Source organism: Leucoraja erinacea, chromosome 8 (genome assembly GCF_028641065.1).
Source record: "Leucoraja erinacea ecotype New England chromosome 8, Leri_hhj_1, whole genome shotgun sequence".
In the NCBI taxonomy this organism is placed as follows: Eukaryota; Metazoa; Chordata; class Chondrichthyes; order Rajiformes; family Rajidae; genus Leucoraja; species Leucoraja erinaceus.
Window position 1 is genome coordinate 58,715,936 of NC_073384.1, and position 27,880 is coordinate 58,743,815.

The 27,880-nt window shown below is 42.0% G+C and overlaps 1 protein-coding gene across 1 annotated transcript in view; it reads left to right on the plus strand.

Moving 5' to 3' along the window:
* Positions 1-6,114: 6,114 nt before the first annotated feature.
* marc1 (mitochondrial amidoxime reducing component 1) overlaps positions 6,115-27,880 on the plus strand; it is a 39,883-nt gene continuing 18,117 nt past the window's right edge. The window contains exons 1-4 of the mRNA XM_055639792.1: positions 6,115-6,795; positions 14,032-14,205; positions 16,080-16,245; positions 26,323-26,463. Coding sequence (XP_055495767.1) covers positions 6,518-6,795; positions 14,032-14,205; positions 16,080-16,245; positions 26,323-26,463 — 759 coding nt within the window. The 5' untranslated portion in view covers positions 6,115-6,517. The remainder of the gene's footprint in view (positions 6,796-14,031; positions 14,206-16,079; positions 16,246-26,322; positions 26,464-27,880) is intronic.

Consider the following 27,880-nt stretch of genomic DNA (forward strand, 5'->3'; position numbering starts at 1 on the left):
TGTTGGGATGAGGATGGTCTTAAAATTAAGCCATTCTGTCATCATTCATTAGAACATGAACAGTACAGCACAAGACCAGGCCCTTCAACCCACAATGTCTGAAACCTTTGCAAATGGAGGTAGATATAACTATGCCTGTGTATTTGGTATTGCAGCATTGCCAGGCCCATGTCCTCTGTCTGACTAACCTCCACTCATCTTTTTCCCAAAAAAACTGCTCTTTATGCGATAACAAACAGAAGCCCATTCTGAAATAGGCAAAGACTATGACAGTTATCAGTAAGAAATAATTCTGCCAAAGAGATTGGAATAAGCTTTATGCTGATATGTAAATGTTCAGGATAGACTCTTTAATTTCATTCCCATTTTCTCCAAAACTGAAAACCATTTCATGTGGATGTGATAAAAAACCTTCAAATTAGATAAAGTGAGGTGCGTGATGCTGTGGTGAAATAGTTTGCATTTAGAAGTTCAACTTTATGCTAATGTTTCCCTTTACTAAATGACAACAGGGGCAAGCCAGTGATGTGCTGGGAATACTATTCAAATTTTAGATTTGTCCGATTTATATCCCGAGGTTAAGTAAATTTGATCAGTAACCCAGCTTGCAAAATCTCAGAAAATATCCTGCCTTCTCTTTTCAGAAAGATCTAGTCTATTTATATATCTGCCAAATATGAAGCAACTTCCAACAGGGGAAAGCAGCCAGATGTTTGCAGCAAGGATAGGGCCCATTTAGGGAGGTAGTTTAATGCCCAAACACAAAGAAAATCTTTGGAAACTCTATGAATCTTCAAAACATTGTTGAACTTTACAGTATACAAACATTCAGATGTATGTATATTCAGGTTTCTAATTTGAAAATATACATCTTTACGGAAATCGTGACAAATTTCAACTGACAACCCAAAACCGGCCCCAGTTAATATGTCGGAATTCCTAAACTTGAAAACAAAGCTTTACACTTTCCTGATGTCTCGGCCCCATTTTAAAACTTATCTACAACAAAGCTTTTAAACAGAAATTATTTTGTTAGCAAAAGTCATGAACATTTAGAAACTTTAATGCAAATGATGCTACGTTAATTAAAATGAATTCAAATAGAATAAAAACATGGTGAGTTTATTTGCAATACTTCAAATGATCCATAAAGAAAATACTTTGCCTTGCCAATAGACGATACAATATGGATGTATTCCCTGTCTTTTCGACAGCTTACTGCTGATTCAATTTTATGGAAATAAAATGACAAGTTCAAAAAGTCATGTAGAAAACATCCATACTGTTTGGATTCTTCTTCTCGGCTTTCAGACTGTGGTTATAAATGTGGTTATATACTTTTGGTATGTTGATGAAGCTAACATCATTTTTGACCAAGCCGGGTTCTACAAATAATGATGAAACAATCTCCAATTGAACTATTTGTTCATCTGAAGGTCACCACATCCTGTGCATCATTTTCTCTTTGCTCCCCTTTAGCAGCAGAGTATTAGTCTAAACCAATCAAATATTCATGTGTTATCCTCATTTTTGTATACTGCAGTGTGATAGTGCATCAAATAAATATTAAACAACTAATCTTGTGGGAAGTGGAAAGTTTCACATGGACAATTTACGCCTAGTTGAATCATAAGTGATTTCAGTTAAATGAACTTTGAACTCTTGGTGACTTAATACTAACTTTGGACTGATGTGACTGATCAGTAGAAAATGCTTGAAGTTTGAATGTAATTGTTTAAATTTCCTGTCACAAGCAAAATATTACCAATACTTCTGCACAGACCTTGTCAGCTTATGTTTGATCTTTCGTTGGGTCTGAATCAGTTTTCCTTGTCAGGTCATTTAGAACTAGTTACAACTGCTTTGTTGGACAACTTCTATCCCACGTATTCTGGAATTGTTTTTGGAGAGACCATGGAGTCTTACATAGAGTCGTGGCATTGAGATCCCTTGTGGATCATTTTGGGTAGACTGATTATTTTTCTGGTGGTTCCAGGTGTTACAGCAATAACCACATACTGCAATTTCCATGCACAATGATACTCACACTGAAAGCCTGCAGCACAATCATTGCAACACCATTGGAAAGCTACAGCCTCATCTGCTTCAAGGAAACCTCCCCAAGAAAAATAAAGATACGTTTCAGACTGACTCTAACATCAACCATAATGAAGTGGTTTGGAAGACTGGTAATGGCCCATATCTGCACCAGTTTTCCACACAATAAGGTGGCACAATGGCACAGCAGTAGAGTTGCTGCCTTACAGAGCTTGCAGCACCAGAGGCCCGGGTTCGATCCTGATTACGGGTGCTGTCTGTACGGAGTTTGTATGTTCTCCCCGTGACCTGCGTGGGTTTTCTCAGAGATCTTCCTGTACAGGTTTGTAGATTATTTGGCTTGTTATAAGTGTAAAAAATAGTCTCTAGTGTGTGTAGGATAGTGTTAATATGCTGGGATCACTGGTTGGTGCAGACTCGGTGGGCCGAAGGGCCTGTTTCCGCGCTGTCTCTAAACCAAGCTAAACTAAATGAAATAATCTAGGCTCCTGGCAAACTGTGTACAGGAAAAAGAAGTAATAGAAACATAGAAAATAGGTGCAGGGGAGGCCATTCGGCCCTTCGAGCCAGCACCGCCATTCGTTGTTATCATGGCTGATCGTCCCCAATCAATAACCCGTGCCTGCCTTCTCCCCATATCCCTTGATTCCACTAGCCCCTAGAGCTCTATCTAACTCTCTCTTAAATCCATCCAGTGATTTGGCCTCCATTGCCCTCTGTGGCAGGGAATTCCACAAGTTCACAACTCTCTGGGTGAAAAGGTTTTTTCTCACCTCAGTCTTAAATGGCCTCCCCTTTATTCTAAGATTGTGGCCCCTCGTTCTGGACTCGCCAAACATTGGGAACATTTTTCCTGCATGTAGCTTGTCCAGTCCTTTCATAATTTTATACCTTTCTATAAGATATACCCCCTCATCCTTCTAAACTCCAGTGAATACAAGCCTAGTCTTTTCAATCTTTCATCATATGACAGTCCCACCATTCCAGGGATCAATCTCATGAATCTACGCTGCACTGCCTCAATCACAAGGATGTCCTTCCTCAAATTAGGAGAGCAAAACTGTACACAATGCTCCAAATGTGGTCCTACCAGAGCCCTATACAACTGCAGAAGAATCTCTCTACTCCTATACTGAAATCCTCTTGTTATGAAGGCCAACATTCCATTAACTTTCTTCACTGCCTACTGTACCTGCACTCCAACTTTCAGGACACCCAGGTCTCGCTGTACCTCCCCCTTACCTAATCTAATCCCATTGAGATAATAATCTGCCCCCTTGTTTTTGCCACCAAAGTGGATAATCTCACATTTATCTATATTATACCGCATCTGCCACGCATCTGCCCACTCACTCCTCAACCTGTCCAGGTCACCCTGCAACCTCCTAACATCCTCTTCACAGTTCACACTGCCACCCAGCTTTGTGTCATCCGCAAACTTGCTAGTGTTGCTCCTAATTCCCTCTTCTAAATCATTAATATATATGGTAAACAGTTGCGGCCCCAACACCGAGCCTTGCAGCACTCCACTCGCCACTGCCTGCCATTCTGAAAAGGACCCGTTCACTCCTACTCTGCCCATCAATTTTCTATCCATGTCAACACCCTATCCCCAATACCATGTGCTCTAATTTTAGTCACCAGTCTCCCGTGCGGGACCTTATCAAATGCTTTCTGAAAGTCTAGTTACACTACATCCACTGGCACCCCTTCATCCATTTTACTTGTCACATCCTCAAAAAATTCCAGAAGATTAGTCAAGCATGATTTCCCTTTCATAAATCCATGTTGACTTGGACTAATTATTTTACTGCTATCCAAATACCCCATTATTACCTCTTTAATAATTGACCAGCATCTTTCCCACCACCGGTCAGGCTAACTGGTCTGTAATTCCCTGTTTTCTCTCTCGCTCCTTTCTTGAAAAGTGGGATAACATTAGCTATCCTCCAATCCACAGGAACTGATCCTGAATTTATTGAACATTGGAAAATTATCGCCAATGCAGCCCATCAGGCCCAGGGGATTTATCATCCTTCAGTCCCATTAGCCTACTGAATACTATTTCTCGCCTAATTAAGAGTTATTTCAGTTCCTCTAACCCCTTAGATTGTCTGTCATCCAGTACTTCTGGGAGATTGTTTGTGTCTTCCTTAGTGAAGACAGATCCGAAGTACCTGTTCAACTCTTCTGCCATTTCCTTGTTCCCCATAATAATTTCACCTGTGTCTGCCTTCAAGGGACCCACATTTGACTTTGCTATTCTTTTTCCCTTAACATATCTAAAGAAGCTTTTACTGTCCTTCTTTACATTCCTGGCCAGCTTCCCCTCGTACTTCATCTTTTCAGCCTTATTGCCCATTTTGTTTCCTTCTGTTGTCCTATGAAAGTTTCCCAATCCTCTGTCTTCCGGCTACTCTTTGCTGTGTTATACATCTTTTCTTTTAGTTTTATTCTATCCCTAACTTCTCTTGTTAGCCACAGTTGCCTCCTACTCTCCTTAGAATCTTTCTTCCTTTTCTTCCTCTGTGTCTTTCGGACTATGCCCAGAAATTCCTGCCATTGCTGTTCCACCATCATTCCTGCTCGGATCCCTTTCCAGTCTATCTTGGCCAGCTCCCCTCTCATGCCTTCATAGTCCCCTTTGTTCAACTGCATCACTGACACTTCCGATTTAACCTTCTCCTTCTCAAATTGCAGATTAAAACTGGAGTCTCTGGAGGATGCCATCTCTCTAGCACTACATTCAGTTTTGGATTACGTTGACAATAACAACACCTATGTCAGGATGCAATTCGTTGACTACAGCTTAACCTTCAACATCATACCCATTAAACCTATCCCTAACCTTCTGCTCCTTCCATCTGCCAATGGCCTCTGGACTTCCTGACCAGCTAACCTGTCAGTTAGAATTGGTCGTAACATATTCTCCACCCTGACCCTCAACATTGGTGACCGTCAGAGTTGTAATTTTATTAAGTATTTTTTGCACTATTTCAGATTGTTATACTGTGTTGCACTATTCTTCTGTTTTGCACATGTATTTAATATAAACAATACAATATTAAACAATATTTATTGTATTTATCATTGCTGAATGTATACTGTGTTCTCTATGAGCTTCATATCAACAATTATCTTCATTGCACTCTTGTGGATAAGGCAATACTCTAATCTGAATCTGAGTAAGAAGGAACTGCAGATGCTGGTTTACACCGAAGATAGACACAAAATGCTTGAGCAACTCAGCCGGACAGGCAGCATCTCTGGAGAAAAGGAATAGGTGACGCTTCGGGTCTGAAGAAGGGTCTCGACCCGAAACGTCACCCATTCCTTCTCCCCTGAGATGCTGCCTCTTCTATTGTTACTCCAGCATTTTATGTCTTTCTTTATGTTTTACAGGGATGCTGCCTGACTCGCTGAGTTACTCCAACACATTGTGCCTTTATTTCTTGTAAACCAGCACCTGCAGTTCCTAGTTTCTAGATTAAAGCCTCGACAGGCAGTGGTCGTAGACCGGAAACACTAACACTATCAACGACTACCTTTGACTACCTTCGATTACCTTTGATTGCTTTGATTACCTACGAATAACATGCTGACCTACTACGACCTACTTCGACTTATTTCCTTCGCTCCATAGATGGTGCTGCACCCGCTGAGTTTCTCCAGCATTTTTGTGTACCTTTGATTTTCCAGCATCTGCAGTTCCTTCTTAAACAAATAGATTTTTTTCCATGCTGACCAATTTTTACTTGCGGACAATTTTCAGCATGCTAAAAAATACTCCTGGACCAAACTGGGGCGGCGAGTATGCGGGGACTTCTCTCCAGCATGAAGAACCCATAGACCTCCTAAGACCACGTGTCGACCATGCTGCGAGTTTGTGGCGAGCGCAAACTCTTCTGAACTGCAGATTACGTCCCCGCAGTGGGACAGGACCTTTTGTCTTCCAGATTTTTTCCCTCTGTTAACAACAATTGCGACAATAACAAGCTGTTTTTTTTTTGCATCCCCATCGTCGGCGACCCCAGTGGCAGGACGCGTCATGTTTCCTGTAGATTACTGAAAGCCACAAGGATTCCTGGTAGTTTCTCAGAAACTGCTTGCAGCTTTGGATCTTTGCCAATAGAAGGACCTTGGAATTGGATCCCAGAAGAGGGGTTGCTGCAAACACAGCCGGCTGGATGTTTTGATGCGCTCTCCGGCTCTGCAAGGGGCAGTAGCAGTAAAGAAGGAGTCAGTCAGTCAGGCAGGCAGTCAGTCAGTGAACATTTGAAGTGTTGCGAAACCTGACGCCCCGCCAGCCGACCGGCTTTAAATATCCATCCACAGGCAACAGAGCGAGCGCTGTAGCACCGGGAGCTGTGCGGGGAACCCCGGCAGATAGAACGTAGCCCGGAGCCGGTGAGCTGAGCTGAGCTGACCTGACCGGACCGGACCCGCTGCCTGCGAGGCCATGGATCGCTTAGCAGGGCTAGGGGGGACGATGAACACCAGGCGGACTGTGCTGGCTCTGGCAGCTGGGCTGGGAGCAGCCGCCGGCCTGGGGCTGGGATTCCTCGGAGCCAGGCATCTGTGGGCAATGTTCCGAGCAAGTCGAGAGCAGCACGAACTGGTCAAAGTGGCCGAAATCTCCAGGATCTTCATTTACCCCGTCAAGTCCTGCAAGGGCATCCCCCTGACCGAGGTGGAGATCTACGAATTGGGACTGAAGAAGGGCCCGTTGAAGGACAGGTACTTCCCAACTTTGACTTTGCTAGGAAGAGAGGCGCAAAATGCTGGAGTAACTCAGCGGGTCAGGCAGCATCTGAGTTACTCCAGCTTTTTGTGTCTATCTTCGGTTTAAACCAGCATCTGCTGTTCCTTCCTACACACTTGATGCTTTGAGAAGTGTTGCAGACTCCAAGTCTGGCTTTGCAAGGCTTGTTTATTGTCAACAATGGCACTCCACTCACTCTCTTGTTTAACCCTGCCACAATTTAACACTGTTGGAAATGTTCCATTTGTAGCAGGGATTTATATAATGTCGACGTGCCATTGACTTTTGTACTTACTGCAACATTGCCTCCAGCACTTTTAAACACGCACCCTGGCAGACCATAGGTTAGTTTAGCAAGCTTTTGATTTTGAACTTGTTTAACAGCAGTTATTTGTGCAGTGTTTCATTCATTGTGCGTCTGGACTGTAATTGTAGGTATTCCGGGTGTTTCCTGTTTCACGTTTTGTGTTACGAGGTTTCAAAAGGAAGGTGCATTTTAACAAAGGTTGTTCACCATCACTATTGTGCTGGTGTTTTTCCTATTTACTCTGGTTACTAATGCAAGAAACTGTATATGCCCTACTTTAAACGATCAGATAAAAGCATTTTCTAAGAAATGGAGAGGGATAAGACGCTGATTTTGTAAGGATGATTGTTAGAAATTATGACCTCGAAGGTCAGGCTTTCGAGTTAGAGTGGTACACTATGTGTTCAAATAGAAGGCCGTGAAGGAATTATTATGTTTGAATCAGGACTTAACTGTTCCTGACTTCAAAATCAGGGCAGTGGTTCAACAAGAAGAGGGATGATGGGTGTGAAGAATTTTTTTTTGAGTAAATTACTTCAAAACTTACTACAGTTTGTAATTCCGAGAGGTAACGGTATCCTTGGGATGCTTCACAGTATAGTTTGGGAAAAGCTCCCTCCAAGACCACAAGAAATTGTAGAGAATTGTCGATGCAGCCCAGACCATCACACAGACCAACCTCCCTTCCATCAACTCCATCTACATTTCACGTTGCCTCGGCAAGGCCACCAACATAATCAAGGACAAGTCTCACCTCGGCCATTCCCTCTTCTCCCCTCTCCCATCAGGCAAGAGGTACAGAAGCGTGAAAACGCACACCTCCAAATTCAGGGACAGTTTCTTCCCAGCGGCTATCAGGCAACTGAAGGTAGACAGAAATGCTGGAGAAACTCAGCGGGTGAGGCAGCATCTATGGAACGAAGGAATAGGTGACGTTTTGGGTTGAGACCCTTCTTCAGACTCATCAACTGAACCATCCTGCCACAACTAGAGAGTGCCCCTGAGCAACTATCTACCTCATTGGATGCCCTTGGACTATCTTTAATCTTATTTTACTGGACTTTGTCTTGCACTAAACAATATTCACTTTATCATGTTTAAGAAGGAACTGCAGATGCTGGAAAATCGAAGGTAGATAAAAATGCTGGAGAAACTCAGCGGGTGAGGCAGCATCTATGGAGCGAAGGAAATAGGCAACGTTTTGGGCGAGACCTTACTTCAGACTGATGGGAGGGGGGTGGTGAGGGGGGGGGGAAGAAGAAAGGAAGATGCGGAGGCAGTGGGCTGAGGGAGAGCTGAGAAGGGAAGGAGAAAGCAGGGACTACCTGAAATTAGATAAGTCAGTGTTCATACTGCTGGGGTGTAAATTGCCCAAGCGAAATATGATGTGCTGCTCCTCCAATTTACAGTGGTCCTCACTCTGGCCATGGAGGAGGCCCAGGACAGAAAGGTCGGATTCAGAATGGGAGGGGGAGTTGAAGTGCTGAGTCACCGGGCGATCAGGTTGGTTAATGCGGACCGAGCGGAGGTGTTGGGCGAAGCGATCGCCAAGTCTACGCTGGGTCTCACCGATATAGAGCAGCTCACACCTAGAGCAGCGGATGTAATAGATGAGGTTGGAGGAGGTGCAGGTGAACCTCTGCCGCACTTGGAAAGACTGCTTGGGTCCTTGATCACTTTATGATGTATCTGCACACTGTGGACGGCACAATTGTAATTATGTATAGTCTTTCTGCTGACTGGTTAGTACGTAATAAAGGTTTTTCACTGTACCTCGGTGCGTGTGACAATAAACTAAACTAAATTAAAGATAGACACAAAATGCTGGAGTAACTCAACGGGACAGGCAGCAATTCTGGTTAGAAGGAATGGGTGATGTTTCTGGTCGAGACCCTTCTTCGGACTGCTGCCTGTCCCGCTGAGTTACTCAAACATTTTTTGTCTATCTTCGGTGTAAACCAACATCTGCAGTTCCTTCCTTATCTAAACTAAATCATGGTGCTTTTGTGATCTTCGAGGGATTCAATTCAATTCAATTCAACTTTAATGTAATTGCACAAATACGAGTATGGGTACAACGAAATGCAGTTTAGCGTCAGTCCGTAGTATAGTGCAATATAGAAATAAAAATAAAAATACAGAATAATCAAAGAATAATCGAACAATGTGGACGGAGAGACTGGAGAAGTCTATCGGCGGGACTCCGAGTTCAGATGAAGGTGAGGGATCTGGGTGGTTGGATGGCATAGTGCAGGGGAGGCTGGGACATATCTAGTCAATCTACCAGAGGTGGTAAGGTTATGAGCTTCATCTTTTAAAACCAATCAGCTGAGAATGAGCAGAAAGCTAACCTGCTAGAGTTCAGTTTATGATGGTATGTTATATTTATGAAACTATATTTAGAGATGGTGTAGTATTGTTTATTATTGTCACGTGTACTGTGGTACAGTGAAATGTTTTTTGTTGCGTGCTATCCAGTTAGCAGAGAGACTGTACATGATTACAATCAAGCCATCCACTGTGTACAGATTCAGGATAAAGGGAATAGCATTCAGTGCAAGATAAATTTCAGTAACGTCTGATTAAAGATAGTCCAAGGTCTCCAATGAGGTAGATGGTAGATCAGGACCGCTCTAGTTGGTGATAGGATGGTTTAGTTGCATGATAACTGCTGGGAAGAAACTGTCCCAGCACCTGGAGATATTCGTTTGCACACTTCTGTACCTCTTGCCTGATGGGAGAGGTGAGAAGAGGGAGTGTCTGGTGTGAGAGTTGGCCTTTATCATGTAATTGTATAATAATGTATGTAGTTCCACTGGAGAACTTGGAAATCTTTGAATTGTGCAAGGCTTAATTTCATACCAGATATTTGCACGGATTTATTATTCGTCGTGGCAGTGAAGCGGACTAGGGTAATATTATGTAGAAACAAAGAACTGCAGATGCCAGTTTACACAGAAGGACACGAAGCGCTGGAGTAACTCAGTGGGTCAGGCAGCATCTCTGGAAAATATGGATAGGCATCCCAACCCAAAACTTTTGCTATCCATGTTCTCCAGAGATACTGCCTGAGCCGCTGAGTTACTCCAACACTTTGTGTCCTCTAGGTTATTATCACCTTAGGTCATGAAGATTCATCCTGTCCTGGTGATTTCATTGTTTAGGAATAGCAAAACAACAGTAAACATGTTGAAACCTTAAGGTGCACTGATGTGTATTTATGAGCTGTGCAGCTCTTATTGGAAAATAGCTTTCAAGATAGATAGGAATGGAGTTAACAAAGCAGGCAATGCAGGTAAAAAAGGTAGTTAATGATGATGAAGGCAGTGGCGATGTGGTGGGACATTAAACCAAATTAGCACTCATTATGGAAATTCATCCATGTATTTTATCCATGCAACCTTTATACGATCATATACTCTGATCAATAATTTTATAAAAAGTTAAAATGATAAAATTCGTTAACTCGCCTTCCACCTCATTAGTTTATTTTGTACGCACTGCTGTTTGAGTCGCCTCTACATCTGCTCTTTCTCACAAGTACATGCATAAACATTCTTGTGTAGGAAGGAACTGCAGATGTTGGTTTAAACCGAAGATGGGCACAAAAAGCTGGAATCTGAAGAAATGGTCTCGACCCGAAACGCCACCCATTCCTTCTCTCCAGAGATGCTGCCTGTCCCGCTGAGTTACTCCAGCTTTCTGTGTCTATCTCCGGCATAAACATTCTTAGTCTTTTGTTTTCTTCTCCTGAGCAATGTGGAAATAAAACAAATTAATACTGTAAAATTGATCTGACAAAATATTAAACATGCTTCAATGTTGACACTTTCGCAAGCTTTATTAATTATTTATATGTTGTGTATTTATTGGTAATTTTTACTTTTCTGCAATGTCAGTCTGTTTTCCTTTAAAAATTTAGTTCAAAATACCTCTCCACCACATGATTTTTGAATTCCGTTCCCTCTCCTTTTGAATGTAGTAAATTGTATAAACATGGCTATATTTAGCTTTGACTGAACTAACAGCAGCGAAGAAGGTGAAAGGAAAGGGACTGAATGTGACTGCGTGCTTTTTAAGAAAACTGAGCTGAGATCCTGCTGTTGATTGCTCTCCAGTAGTCCCTGGTGGAAGATGTGTGGGTGTAGATATGGGTAGTGCCTAACTGGACTGTGTGATAATACATTCAAAGCTCTGCCAAGTTATACTTGCAAAAGAATAATATGGCCAGGAAATTAACCAGATAGGGTATTTTCAAATTCAACATGATTGAAAACTTTCGGTAGAAGAAGTGGAAAGTGTAATGAAGGGTTGTGACACCATTGAGAGCTGTTATTTTAACTGTATACTAGTCAATGGTTCATTGTGTATGAGTATATTACAATACACAAACTTGATCATGGTATACTAAAGATTAATATAACAAAATATAATTGATTCAACGAAAAGTTTGTAATGCATAGAAACATAGAAAATAGGTGCAGGAGGAGGCCATTCGGCCCTTCGAGCCAGCACCGCCATTCATTGTGATCATGGCTGATCGTCCCCTATCAATAACCCGTGCCTGCCTTCTCCCCATATCTATTGACTCCACTAGCCCCAAGAGCTCTATCTAACTCTCTCTTAAATCCATCTGGTGATTTGGCCTCCACTGCCCTCTGTGGCAGGGAATTCCATGGGTGAAAAAGTTTTTTCTCACCTCAGTCTTAAATGACCTTCCCTTTATTCTAAGACTGGGGCCCCTGGTTCTGGACTCGCCCAACATTGGGAACATTTTTCCTCCATCTAGCTTGTCCAGTCCTTTTATAATTTTTTTATAGTTTTTTAATTTTTTTAATAAATCGCATGAGTTATATTTTATGTATATAGATATTACTCAGCAACATGTTTCAACAATTTCATTGCTTACCTATTGCATTGGTTTGTGGGAACATTAGAACTGATAGCTGTTGCTCAGCTGGTTGGTTGCCAGCCTGTTCCAGTAATAGCTTAACTAGATTAATATCTGTATACAAATAGGCTAAAATAGTTTGCACAGCACAATTGCAGCTTCTACATTGCAATAGTGACTACCTTTCAAAATGCAGTTACTTTTAAGATATCCTGCGGTAATAAAATGAACAAGACATGGGCATTTAAAAATTATTTCCCTCCCTTTGATATATGCTACATGCTAATTTTACTTTGGAGCCTAGGTGAAATAGCAAAATTGGTTCTGTAGATTCACAAAACTAAAAATGTATCGCAATGATAACTGCCTCAAAAACAATGTCCACAAACAAGAGTGCTTTACTGAGCATGCGTCCAAAGTAATAGTTGCAAAGAAAATTAGAGTATTTCAAAAGTTAGCACCTTTTTAATTTCTCCCAACAGCAAAAAACAGCTAAAAATTATACCATTGGTGATTTAATTTCACTGGTATCCCAATATCCTCAGAAGGATTAATTGAACAATTGTGGAATTTTATGCAAGGATCATCATTGCACCAAATAATAGGTAGAATTGCTTGGAGATAAGATGGAAAGTAATCCAACGATGGCTGAATGCTAGGGCCTTGTTTTTTCAGCTGAGAAAATGATTCAAGTACTAAGTAGCCATTTAGAGATACAGCCCGGAAACGGGCCCTTCAGCCCACAGAGTCCATGCCGACCAGGGAGCTCGCACACTAACCCTGACCTTCACACACAAAGGACAATTTACAATTTCACCAAGCCAATTAGCCTACAAACCTGTACGTCTTTGTAGTATGGGAGGAAACTGGAGGAACCGTAGAAACCCCCCGCAGGTCACGGGGAGAACGTACAAACTCCATACAGACAGCACCTGTAGTCGGGATCAAACCCGAGTCTCTGGTGCTGTAAGGCAGCAACTCTACCGTGCCACCCTAGGTACCTTGGAAAGTTATGGAAAATCACAAGCAGAACACAACGTAGATGAACTCAGTGGGTCCGTGGAGGGAATGGAGAGGTGCTGTTTCGGGTCAGAACCCTTGCTCAAACATGAAGAAGCTCTGCAAAGCAAAACATCGCTGGTCTTGAAGAAAAATCCAGACCCGAAATGTTGTTTGTCTCCGCGGATGCTGCCTGACCCGATTAATTTCCCCCAATACTTTCTATTTTGCTCAGGGTTCCTACATCTGCAGTTTTTTGTGTCTCCATGAAAAATAGAAAGACTGCAATGTTTTGAAATTGAAAATAAGAACACTTTATTTCTTGTTAACCAGTATGTGTTGACCAATCGTTCCTTAAATATTTTTCAAAGGCAGATCAAATGTAAACAGAAATATCTGTATTTGGTCTGTAAATAAGGGTTGTTTTGAATGATTGTGCATGCACAATATTATCCTGTGTGTCTTCATAAGTGTAAATACCAGATAAGAGACTGCAGTTACAATCCTTTTTATTAATCTGAGTACCGTGGCAGAAACAAAATGTTGCAAAGCAACTACTTTAAGTATGGTTGATAAAGAGGTGAGGAGCAATAGACAATGTTCAGCATAAAGGAACTGCTCAGGACTGATCACACTGATACCTTGCTAGTTTTTGTTAAAGTAGAAATGGAGGGATAGGAAAAGGACATTTGAAAACAGTTTTGTTCAAGTGAATGGCAATTATGTTTGTTCATGCATGTTCATTATGCGGTTGCATGGGATTAAATGACAGTAGTGCTTCAGGGCCTGTACACTTGCGTAATAGAAATGTGGCTAAATCAGAGGATATTCAATTTGATATGAAACATTGCCGCAGAACTGAATAAACCTGAATGACAGAAAGTACAGAAATATTCAATGCTTATATACAGCAGAGAAAGTGTGTGGCAGAAAAATCTGATCATGTTTGGGAACATATATTTTTTTAAATACATCTGTGTTTCCTAATAGATTGATTTTGTTTCACTGTTCTAGGCAGTGGCTAATCGTTGATGAGAAATGGAATATGATTACTGGTAGGGTGGAACCTACCTTAGTGCTCGTCACTGTATCAGATAAAAATGGCTATCTGTGTCTTAATGCACCAGGTATGGAAGAACTGAAGGTCCCTTTGAAGCTGCCAAAATCAAATCCAGTGAAGATGTGCAGGTAATCAATTCTTATATCCATGCCTCAAGTGCTTCCTTTTGCCTAAATCATGAAGGCGGTGTTCCTTCCGTGAAGTGCTTTGCTTCAAAGAGATAATTGAGCAAACTTTATGTTGTGAAATTTTAATGGGGGAAAGATATACTTGATATATAGGTGGACTTTGTTCTGCAGTTAAGTGAATCACTACACTTAAAGAAAGGTTTATATTTCATCTTTGAGATCGTCGCTTGAAGTTTATGTAATGGGCAGCTGAATGGTATGATTTACAAAGAATATAGCTGTAAATTTCAAATCATTTAAGCCTCAATGGAATAAAAATTGTAGATCAACTTTGGATTTTCATTCTGTACTTCCATGCCATTAAATATCACATGGGGCAACAGTGACTGTCATTCATTGCTGAAGATGGGGCAATAAAATTGAAATCTGTGGCATCTTCACAGGAACTCTTGGGGATTGTCCTGGCATTTCGAAATGGTTTTTTAAAATCAGAACCATCCTAAAATCAGCATTTTCAACAGAACATATGCATTTTTAACATCATGAGTGGCATCCCTTTTGCTTTACACTGCATTTTAAAATGTAATAACACTTGATTTTATGGAGTTTTTCTGTTTATATATTAATAGAATCCCATGTGTGATCGCTGACTGTAAAATTGTGATTAGGTTAAGGGATAACAGAAGCTTTGATTAATTTTGTCAGTGCTACCACAGTCATAATAAAATAGATAGATGGTTGGCATGGTAATGCACTGGCTAAAATGTGAGACACTGGAAAGATTTACTGTATTTGAGGCTGGTAACGTGCCATTGCCTAGGTTGCTGAGGGGAAGTAGGACTGAACTTGCAGGGTTGGCCATTTTTTCTATCTTTCTTAGTCACTCAGGTGATGGCAGAATGCTGAAAATTTACAATGGCTCCATTCTTGTTCAAATAATTATAATAATAATTTATTCATGCATTCATTATTCATAAAAGATGTAAAGATAAACTCAGCAATTACAGGCAGTCTGATTAATACAGGCCATTTTGAAAGTAGCTAGAAATGAAAATCATGAACCAAGCTAAAAGTCATTTGGGGAAGTGTGGATGAATAAAGGAAGGCAATTGCTAAAGGCAATTTGTGCATTATCTAACAATTGCAATTTAAAAATTGAGACTAGAATGGGTTGACGAGGACAATGTATGCTAGTGTTGTGCAAATAGACTTTATCAACTATTTGCGAAGATATCATAAAATGAATTGGACAGCAGAACTGAATACAAATATTTGGAATAAATAATGCGGGCCCACATAGATTTAACATTGATTACATGCATTACTGTAGGAACAGAAAACAGAGACACAGTGAGCAATTGTATCTTGAAGTATGCAGTGCTATTTACCAAGGGTTGGTACTCTGAACCATATTTAGGGTTGGACTTTAATATGGAGGCACCATTTCAAAATCTGAAGTGACGCAAAAATTGAGAAGGACATTGATATATTTCACAGAGATATAGTCAAGATATCTGGATGAACTGAAGGTTGTGGATGAAACATAGCACAAACAAATGCAAGATGATACATTTTGGTGGCAAGAACAGGGTCTGAGATGCACCCAAATCTTTGAGGGAGACAGGAGATGAGAAACGGATCTTGGGTATAGAAGCACAGAGAACAAAAGCAAAGAGATCATGCTGAATCTCTATAAAATATTGTTTTTTTGCAACATAAAAGTGGGTAACAGGGATATTAGAAATTAGTTGAAAGTGAATGACAGAGAACATCTCATTAGCCGAGAAGTTGAGAATCAGAAGACATGAACGTTACGTTTGTACATAGAGATCAAAGCAATTTCTCCACTTTCAATCCATTGTTCTTTTCTAAAGAGTGTGGGGAAGCTGTATTGAAGGAAGAGATTGTGGTGATGAAGCTGCCAATTGGATCAGCACCTATTTAAAACATAGCAAGGCTTTCCGAATGGTGAACTATGAACCTCCAATGAAGCCAAGAAATCCTAAAGACAAGGAATCATCTTTCCGGGTCAAAGATAAGGTAATTCAATGCTCTATTTACCCTGTAGAATATATTTAATGTATGAAACTGCAATATATTAAATCTTATTATTTCAGAAGAAATTAAGATTAGTTTATTTTATTGAATTTCCCTGGTCTTTCAGGACTTGGACAGTCACCATTTTTAATGCCATTGCTTATCTGTGGCCAGCAGAAAAACAAATATCATCAGGACTAAAGTTGGGATTAGTAGTTTAATCAGTGGTCAATTAGCAATGTTCCATGATGTTCAATTTGTGGCAGCACCCAGTGGCTAGGCCACTTGTTATATGGACCCTCGGCAGTCGGGGGTAGGGTCATGTGACTGGGCAATGGCAGGAAGGAGTGGTCACGGGGTATAGGGGTCTGCCATAGTATATAACGATTCCCGGGTCAATCTTCCTTCTCTCTTCCTTTTCCTGCTCTTCGCGTGAGTGTCCTGCCACCTCAGCTCGAGCCCACGAGGCAACAGCCTCGCAGCAGCAACAATGACTTTTGTGTTATAGGGCTAAACGTGCATGTATATCTAACCTATAATGCCTGAATAAAGAAACCGTTTGGTGTCTCTACATTTGTGACCCGACGTTCCAAAACGGATATTTTGGATTTCCCGACGCATGCAGCCGACCTCTACCGTGGTGACCTGATGTCTGGAGCCGGCAGCCCAGCTCGACAGTGATTACAGCCGTCAACTCTGCACGGCACCCGGACGCTGCCTTGGGCCTCGCCACCGTGATCGTGCCGCTTGACTCCCGCCAGTAACGTGCCTTTAGACCCTGTCGCTGCGGTTGCTCGCTCGCTTACCGCCTGTACCTGGTCTCGCCGATCGCAGGCCGTTGGGATCGATGGGCGCGATCTGGCCTTGATTGCCGGCTGCCGGCCCTCCCTCCTGATCTAGCAGGCTTACCTGGAGCGGATGTCCGCTGATGTCCACCTGCTCCTCGTGGTTTCCGCAGATCCCACTGGCGGTCCGTCCGGTCGAGCTGTGGTCGGCTCCGCAACAGGGTGGAGCCTCAGTTGGTCGTGAGTAGGCGGTCCCTCGACAGATCCCTTGGCCAATTTCAGTCTCCGCCGAGAGCCGCTGGCGACGGGTGCGGACATCAATATTTTGTCCTGTCGGAGGGGGCCGAAGCTTGACTGCTTTGACCGCCATCAACAATGCCACCTTCCGGCCGGATGGTGTCTCTGCTGTCTGACCGCTGGCAACAGTGCCACCTCTGGTCAGATGATGTCACTACAGCCTCCAATTTCAAGCACAGCTTCTTCTCATCGTAGATACACAAAAATGCTGGAGAAACTCAGCGGGTGCAGCAGCATCTATGGAGCGAAGGAAATAGGCAACGTTTCGGGCCGAAACCCTTCTTCAGACTGATTGGGGGGGGCGGGGAGAAGAAAGTAAAAAAGTGGAGGAGGAGCCCGAGGGCTGAGGGAGAGATAGGAAGGGGGGAGACTGTCTCCTCCTTCGATTTTCCAGCATCTGCAGTTCCTTCTTATACACTTCTTCTCATTGTACATTGGACAATTCGAACTTTGGTTTCCTGTCCTACCTGCTTGATTCGAACCATAGAACTTTCGGCATCTGACTACTTTGGACTTTGCACACTATGTTTGCACGCTAGTTTTTTTTTTCCATTTTACACTGTAATGACCCAGCTTAATATTGCTATTAGTTTCTTGTTATTTCTTTATTGTTGGGCGCCGTATTTGTTCTTTGTTGCTGGGCGCCGTATATATTTCTCGGTACACGATCCCCTGCTGGTTGATGTGACGGGTCTGTACCTCGTCCATCCTGCGGCTTTTGTGTTGGTCTCCTTGCACCCCTCGGCATTCGGCCAGGATGGCCCATAGCCGGAGCGTCGACTGCGCCCGCGGGCCCCACTGTGCCCCCGACCCACAGCAGGAGCCGCCCTCGACCGTGCTTGCGCACCTTCTGGTGGAAGGTGAGCGTGCTCTATCCCTTTTCGGCGTCTGCCCTCACGGTCTGCCTGTGTGTTTACGAGTTCAGGCTGTTGTGTTTTGTCAGCCTGCTCGTTTTCCTGCCTCCGGTTCTGAGTGGGGGGTCCTGTGGCAGCACCTAGTGGTTAGGCCACTTGCTATGCGAACCCTCGGCAGTCGGGTAGGGTCACATGACTGGGCAATGGCAGGAAGGAGTTGTCACAGGGTATAGGGGTCTGCCCTAGTATATAACGAACCCCGGGTCAACCTTCCCTCTCTCTTCCTTTTCCTCTCTCTTCGCGTGAGTATTCTAACACCTCAGCAGGAGCTCAGCTTGAGCCCACGAGGCAACAGCCTCGCAGCGGCAACAATTCCTTTTGTGTTAGAGGACTAAACGTGCATGTATATCTAACCTATAATGCCTGAATAAAGAAACCGTTTATTCATAATGTTTGTTGCCTCTACAATCTCTAAATTATTGTATGGAGAACATCTAATCAATCATCACCCTTCTCTAATCTTACCTGCCTGACCTGTATCCTACAGTTGGTCTGTGGTTATGCCACTGGTACCCTGGTCTTCAGATTGTTTTAAGTCTGGTTTCTACCCTGCTGTGGTATTACCAGAGTATCTCCAGTGATGGTTTCTCCACCATCCAGTAATCTTTGAAATTCTTAAACTCCTGTGTTGACCATCTATTGGCATTGCAAAAGCCTATGATGATGACTGCAGCTCCACATTCTCTCATTGCCTCATGTTATTGCTATCAAGACTGCTCACCAATATTAAGCCAGTGATAAACCAACCTTGAGCCATTGATAAATCGGCTGAATAACTGAGTAAAACCATCAATGTAGGCTGATGAAAATCTGAACACGTGCCTTGATGTCTCTCTCTCCCGCTGGGGCTACATGCCAGACTGAATCAGGCAGTATGTAACCCGGTTCTTTTTCATTGCAGCTCTTTCCTCAGCCTTGCATTAATTTAAACCTAGTTATCACTTAAATTGGTACAACTTTGATGCTTTCTTGAGCTTCACCTCACCACAAAATGTAAATTATCCCAAACTCTGTCATTTGGGATGAAAGATATTATTGCCATAGAGCGAGTACAGAGAAGGTTCACCAGACTGATTCCTGGGATGTTGGGACTTTTATATGAACAAAGACTGGATAGACTCGGCTTGTACTCGCTAGAATTTAGCAGATTGAGGGGCGATCTTATAGAAACTTACAAAATTCTTAAGGGGTAGGACAGGCTAGAGGCAGGAAGATTGTTCCCGATGTTGGGGAGGTCCAGAACAAGGGGTCACAGTTTAAGGATAAGGGGGAAATCTTTTAGGACCAAGATGAGAAAAACTTTTTTCACACAGAGAGTGGTGAATCTGTGGAATTCTCTGCCACAGAAGGTGGTTGAGGCCAGTTAATTGGCTATATTTAAGAGGGAGTTAGATGTGGCCCTTGTGGCTAAAGGGATCAGGGGGTATGGAGAGAAGGCAGGTACAGGATACTGAGTTGGATGATCAGCCATGATCATATTGAATGGCGGTGCAGGCTCGAAGGGCCGAATGGCCTACTCCTGCACCTATTTTCTATTTGCATTATGTTCTGACCTCCATTTCACTTTTACTCTGCTTACTTGGTACCATCGCTACAACACACAGAATAAATTAAACATTCCTTTTTGCAAATGGTTCCATGTCCTTATTTCCTTTACTTCAATTCCTTCAAGCCTCTTGACTTTAATTTTCTTTGCATTGCGTTCCTTCCTCTTGGGGACAAGTCCTCCAGCACTTTCTGTCCTAAACTCCACATTGATCAACTAATTTGTTTGGTGTATTGGGTACCAATCGAGTGCTTTGTTCTGGAAATATCAATCTTGTTTGAGTCTCGTTGGAGCTGCTCTACTCTGGCAAATGAGGAGTATTCCATCATTTGTGCCTTTTTAAATACGATACGATAGAACTTTATTTATCCCAGGAGGGAAATTGGTCTGCCAACATAACACGATACATGAACCATGAAATTAAAGTGACGAGTGGAAAGTCCAGGATTGGGGATGTGCAAAGATTGGGAAGGCGGGGGCACGAAAGAATAGGGAGGAGTTGTACAATTTGATAGCCACAGGGAAAAAGGATCTCCTGTGGCGTTCTCTTGCTGATGGAATGATGGAAAGGTTGTAAAGAGGTGCATCATTCAACTCATCATTACCAGCCTCTGAACTGTTCTGGTGTATATGGCACCTGTTTGGCTGATCCACTTGGGTTTTGGTAAATGGTGACCCCGGGGGTCTATCATCTACTCCACCACTGCTGCAGACACCCAGGCCACTTTCTATATCATCTGCAGATTTAAATGGATCATGTGTGTAGGAAGGAACTGCAGATGCTGGTATAAAGCAAAGATAGACACAAAATGCTGGAGTTACTCAACAGAACAGGCAGCATCTCTGGAGAGAAGGACTGGGTAACATTTCGTGTCGAGAGGGTCTCCACCCGAAACGTCACCCATTCCTTTAAATGGAACCTGTTTGCAGGGATGTGATGTAGAAGTGTCCAAACAACGGATAGAATATATATATATATATATATATACACATATACATATTATATGTATATATATGTGTGAGTATATGTATATATGTGTGTATATATATATGTGTGTGTGTGTATATATATATATATATATATATGTGTGTGTGTATATATATATGTATATATATATATATATATATATATATATATATATATATATATATATATCTATATATATATATATATATATATATATGTGTGTATATATGTATGTGTATATATAAATATGTGTGTGTGTATATCTATGTGTGTATATATATATATATATGTCTATATATATATATATCTATATATATCTATATCTATATATCTATATATATATATATCTATATATCATATGTGTATATATATGTATATATATATATATATATATATGTATGTTCATGTAAAGGAAGGATCTGGCCGTATATATATATATATCAATGAAATATTCTATTTAAATGTACCCTGCCCTATCAACTGTCCATGTAGAGAAATGTATGAAGAAAACACCGTTAAGCATGTCAATCAAGAAGTGATCTGCAAGGAATGTTCTCGTAGTTCTATGGGGGAAAAAGTGGTGGTGAAATAGTATTTTGATTGGTCTGCTGGAATCTGTGTTGCCAAGAGGGAATGGACAGAAATGCAGTGGACTTTATTGCATTTTGTCCTACCTACGGAACTGTAAAACACTGTGTTCTGTAGGTTGTTCCTAGAAACAAACATGCCCAGGCAAGCATTGACTGCTGCTGGAACACTAAGAACATGGTTTAAGACACCATTTGGGTTCAAACCAAGTGGTGTATGACCAGGCTACACTGCCTCCTGCCTAACGGGAGTAATGAGACGAGGACCTGGCCCACATGGCAGGAATGTTTTATGATAGATGCTGTTTTCTTGAGGCAGTGTCTCAGATAGCTGGTTTTGATAGTGTGGAAGTCTGTGTCCATGATGGTTTGTGCTGCCACAAGAAACTGCCGATGCTGAAATATTTAGCAAAATACTAAGTGCAGGATGAACTCAGCGAGTCAGGCTGCATTCGTGGAGAGAATGGACAGATGTAATTTGGGTGGGATCTCTCTTTAGACTGATTGCACAGTGAATCTAGATAGAGGCGAGGGTAGGGTAAAGCCTGGCAAGTAATAAGTAGATGCAAGTGAGGGGATTTGATTGCCACATGGTTGGTGATAGTAAGAAAGGCTAGAGGTGAAAAGGAGACCAAAGGATGTCAGACAAGGAAAGAACAGGGCGGTGTAAAGTAAAGCTGGAGGGAGGGATGTGGGTGGAAGGGATCGGGGGATAGAAAAATAATAGGATAAAGGGAAAGATGGAGCTCTGGGATTGGTGAACCAGGAGATCCAACAGGCCATGGTGGACAGAGCACAAGTGTTTGGAAAAACGATTGGCCTAGTCTGTACTTTGGCTCGCTGATGTAAACGGGCCACATCAGGAGTTCTTAATGCTTAAGCCGAGGTTTGAAGAAGTGCACGTGAATCTCTCGGTCTCTTGGATGGTTTGCTGGGGTCCCTGAATGGAACTGCGAGAGGAGGAGTAGGGATAGGTTTACATCTCCTGCGGTTTTGCCTGAGGATGGGATAGGTCGGCAGGGTAGGAATGAGCAAACCAAGGTGTAGTGGAAATTCTACCTATACTCCCCAGTGGGTGCCTTATCCCAGCGTTCGGTTCATCCCGCAGCGCCAGTTCTGCTTGCCAAAAGACAAGCGGTGCCCAAAGAAGACTTGGTGGCTGCAGTAGTTCCAATAAGCTTCAAGCACCATGTGTCATTGAAGCCTCATTGAAGTTTTTAAAGGAAAGTGATTTTAAACCGATATCTTAACGTCTTCTTTCAATGAAGGCGTATGCCTCGGCTCCTGCCATGCCAGAACACCGCCACACAATAACATCCAAAATCAAACATCCAAACATAGAAGTAACGACACAAGAACCGGGAATTTGTGCATGTCCGTGGATCTTCCAAAGCCAATTTGTTGGAATAGCCCTAGCATTGGTGTAGCATTGTAAATTCCGGTTCTAGACTTAACCCCTTAGTCTGGTTTAGTCAAACACTAAGTCAAACTCTGGTTCCAAAACCTTACTTTATTGAAGAACAAGCTGCAGGGACAGTTGCTGATCCACCCACGTAAGACAACAATATCTCGTTCAAACAGAACAGAAGTCACATTCAACAGACACACCCCAATGAATTACACACCCTCTTATACCCTTCCAAACTACGGGCGTGGTATTACTTGGGGGAGGCAACCCCTACAAACCAATCACACATATTAATTATAACAGTACATAATTGACCGTTCCCTAACCCAATAATATAATCTTATATACATTGTATTCAAACGGAGCTTCTGGAAGGAAGCAAACATAGCAACATTTGCCCAGATATTTAAGAAACCCAGACAAGGCTCAACACTTAACCCAATCAACATCTAGCAAAGTAAAGCTTTGCAACAATATTTACAATGTGTACGTCTCATTTGCATTCACCCAATCCGTTTCATGCAATTTACACCTAATTGTAAGAATCTGCAGATGTCCTGTTCTCTCCCAGCAACTCTTATCTAGGCTATAGACAAGCTGGCACCATTCTGCAGCTTGTCCCATTTCTGCAGAAGGCACATTTAAATTGACCAAATGGCTTAGCAGCACAGAAGCCTTTACTCAATTTTAGTGTCCTGGAAGCTCCAATTTGGCCAGAATTAAGAGCATAACCTGCCACAGTTCCTCAAATATATTCTTCAGCAAACTTGCTGATGAATTGTTATAATTTGCTGCTTCTCCATTAGACTTCAGATATTTATACCTTTTTCTTAATCGCTTTAGATTTATATCTAATGTTGCCTTTTAGCAATCTATCCAGACAGAATGACTAATAGGGTTCAAAGGTTTCAAACATCTTTTATTGTCACATGTACCAATTAAGATACAATAATATTCGATTTACCATACAGCCATACGAAAAAAAAAGCACCAAGATACACAACTACATAAAAGTTAACATAAACATCCACCACAGTGGATTCCCCACATTCCTCACAGTGATGGAAGGCAAAAAAGTCCAATCTTCCTCTTTATTCTCCCGCACTCGGGGCAGTCGAACCATCCATCGGGGAACACATACCATTAAAACACAAAGAAGGAAGGGACAGACTGTTGGCGAGGCAGCCATACGATCAAAATCAAGCCACAGTTTACAAATACAGGATAAAGTTTATTACATTTAGTGCAAAAATTGTATTGTATTGTATTGTATATCTTTATTGTCATTTCCTGAGTATTCACATACCCAGAGGAAACAAAAAAACGTTGCTCAACCAGTGTCCATTCAGTGTGCATTAGAAATAAATAGAAATAAAAATACATGTATCCATGAACAAATTTAACACTCTGACTAACAGGGTTCCGATCAGGTTTCAAACATCTCTGCTGCATTGTGTCCAGGTTGGTGGTGTGCCGATACTTTGGCAGGGGGCAAAGTCCGTTTAATAGAAGAAGCTGAGGAGCATCCTGCTGGTTTTGAGCTAATGCTCCTGTACCTCTTCCCAGCCATGGACGAAAAAAATGCGATGGGTGGTAGGGGTCTTTGAATGGAAGATGGCTCTGCTGATACATCTCTTCCTGTATATGTCCAAGGAAAGGGAGTTAACCAATAATCCTGCTGGCGGTCTTCACAATCCTGTCTAGTTGGTGCCGTTCGTACGCCTTGCAGCTCCCGAGTGATGCCGTAGGCAAATGTGCTCTCGATTGTCCCCCTATAAAAAAGTCCGTAGGTGTGTAGTGGGGAGACCTCTTTATAGTCTCCCGAGAGGGGTAGTCGCTGCTGGAACTCTTGACCATGCGGGGAACACGTCAGGTCATCAGACATGTAGTCCTAGGAACCCTTTCCACATCAGCTCCGTCGATGTGCAGAGGTGTATGGTGTTGTTTCCCCCCCCCCGCCCTCCTGAAGTCACCATCTCCTTAGACGTTAAGAATGAGGTTGTGGGATTTGCACCAACCTGTGAGCAGCTCCACCTCCATCCTGTACGCCGATTCATCATTGTCACTGATGAGACCCACCACTGTTGTGTCATCAGCGAACTTGTTGATGAAGTTGTTGTTCAGTCTAGCAGTACAGTCGTGTGTCAGCAGACTAAACAGCAGGGGGCTTAGGACACAGCCTTGGGGTGAGCCAGTGCTCACGGCTATGGTTTTTGATGTCCTACTGCCCACCCTGACTGTCTGCTGCCGTTGCGACAGAAAGTTCAGGACCCAGTTGCATGTGCCAGCATCAACCCCCAATAGATCCAACTTCAAAAAATAAAGTCCATTCAAAGATAGTTCGGAGGTCTCCTATGAGGTAGATGGAGGTCAGGACTTCTCTCTAGCTGGTGAGAGGACTGTTCAGTTGCCTGATAACAGCTGGGAAGAAACTGTCCCCGTATCCGTGTGAGTGTTGTACATTCTTTCAGTGACCACATTCTTTCTGTCCACATTGCACAGAGCGGCTGGTCGGTTACCTGCTCATTGTAAATTGGTGAAGGCAGGTGGCAAAATAATCAAAGGAGAGTTGAACGAGCAAGTGTGAGCGTGTAAATTGAAGGAAAATAAGGAGATGGTGAATGGAATGATGAGATTATCCTGCTGGAAACTGGCATAGATTGAGTGTCTTGTGTTGTAAGAGTTTTCAGTTCTCTTCACTGAGTGCATCTGAAGACAGCTTTTGTTCAGCAAGTTTCCAACCCATGTTTTTAGAGAAATAGACTCGGTCATTCCTGACTTAAGGCTGTCAGTGTGAAAACCCCCCTGTTGAGATTTTGAAATACAAATCACGATTTGTACCATTGTTCATTAAGTTCGTGATTTGTATTTGAAAATCTCAACAGGGGGTTTTCAATATCTTTAATTCTTTAAAGATATTGTGTGAGTTTCTTATTTTCATTTGTAGACTTTATTTCCAAAATTATTGTGACCATGATATACAGCGGTATAAACCGTTCAGATATATTGCGCGGAAACAGGCCCTTCAGCCAACCGAGTCTGCATTGGCCAGCGATCCCTGCACATTAACTCTATCCTACACACATTAGGGACAATTTTTAAAACATTTATACCAAGCCAATTAATCTACAAACCTGTACGTCTTTAGAGTGTGGGAGGAAACGGAAGAAATCGGAGAAAACCCACGCAGGTCACTGGGAGAACGTACAAACTCCATACAGACAAGCACCCGTAATCAGGATCGAACCCGGGTCTCTGGCGCTGTAAGGCAGTAGCTCTACCGCTGTGCCACCGTGCCGCCGTTCTTTCCATCCATTTCTCACAGAGAGGCTGGTCGGTTAATTGCTCATGGTAAATCGGTGAAGGCAAGTGGCAAAATATTCAAAGGAGAGTTGAATGAACATGTGTGGGAGAATAAATTGAAGGAAAGTAAGTAGACTTAATTTCTGAAAGTATTGAGAATGCATTTCTAATTTGATATAATCTGGCTCCCAAAAATCTCCAGTACCTCTAATTTACCTTATGTTTAAAACCTGCATTGATATAAGATCTAATACTTTCTTTTTCCTGTTATAGACTGTCTACAATGATCTTAGTTCCTGCATGATGATGTCTGAGGCAACTGTTGAAGATTTTAACACCAAGTTGGAGAAAAAAGTTAAGATGGAGAATTTCAGGCCTGTACTTGTGGTGAAGGATTGCAATCCATATGCAGAGGTACACAGTTTATGTCCATTTGCAAGCAAATGAGAATTGAAATTAATATGTACTCAGCAGGTCATGTTATAGAACCAATTAATGTTGTCCATTGAATTTTTGCAGAGAAGATATTGGATATTTTTGGGGTGATGCACAAACCATTATATGAAATATACGGAACCCCAGTTAAGGGATTGCACTCTAGCCTTTGAATCAGAAATTAAAAAAGGAAGGTTTTCAATTTACGTTTCTGGAAATCTGAGACAACATCTTGTGCTTCAGTGTTCTGTATTTCATATCATCACTGAGGGAGTTCTGCACTAAGGAACTGTCCTAAGTTCAGGATGTGGTAACTTCTGCCTTCTACTGCCATGCAAAGATTTCCATGGCATCGCTTTGAAGAAGGGCAGAAGGACCTGATGTACTTGTCATAATTTTGGTCAAAGCACCAGCAACAAATAATTTTGTGGTTAATTTACAGATCATCTGTCCATTAGTTATTAATCCACAACCCGCTGAGTTTCCCCAGCATTTTTTTTGTGTGCCTTTGATTTTCCAGCATCTGCAGTTCCTTCTTAAACAGTTATTAATCCTCTGCCCTTTCAGAGCAAAACAATACACTTGCTCTTTTGTTTATATGAAACTATCCTGATATTCCTCCTTACGAATGAGAGTAACAACAATTTATATGTTACTCAGTTATTGAGCTGCACTGATTTTAAGCAGACATCTTCCAAAGAGTTGTTGCTACATTTTGTATCCTTGTGAAATTGGCTTTTTTTATTTGCATAACTTCACTGATTTTACAACCGTTATAACCCAGCTAGTTTCAGAACTAATGTAATATTGTTTAATATTAATTTTGGTCATAAAATCGATTTCCTTTTTTTTATTGAGGCTATTGATTGCCTTAGTTATCATGCGGTGACACAGGGTGCGTTAACATTATTATGTGTAGGAAGGAACTGCAGATGCTGGTTTAAACCAAAGGTAGACACAAATGGCTGGAATAACTCAGCATGACAGGCAGCATCTCTGGAGAGAAGGAATGGGCGATATTTCAGGTCGTGACCCTTCAGACTGTTTAATTGATCAATCGTACGTATTAATGAAAAAAAAGAATTTCTACACAGTGGTGGGTTGTTCAGGCCCACAAATGACCTATGTGTGGATCTGCATTAGTCTCATGTGGATTCAGGTCTAGCACTTCCTTCTCAAAGACATTCTGAATCCACATGGAATTCCCGGTATAAGACCCATCCATATTCGGAGCTTAGCTATCTTTTAAACACTGTGAATAGGCCTGAACAGTCCTGGAAGCTTTCAGAGCTATTTACTGTTAAAATTATTAGAAAATAATATGAAAAACTAAAATTAAAATAGTCCTTTTTTATTAATTCATGTATAGGTTAATTCTTGTTACTCTGTAATTGTT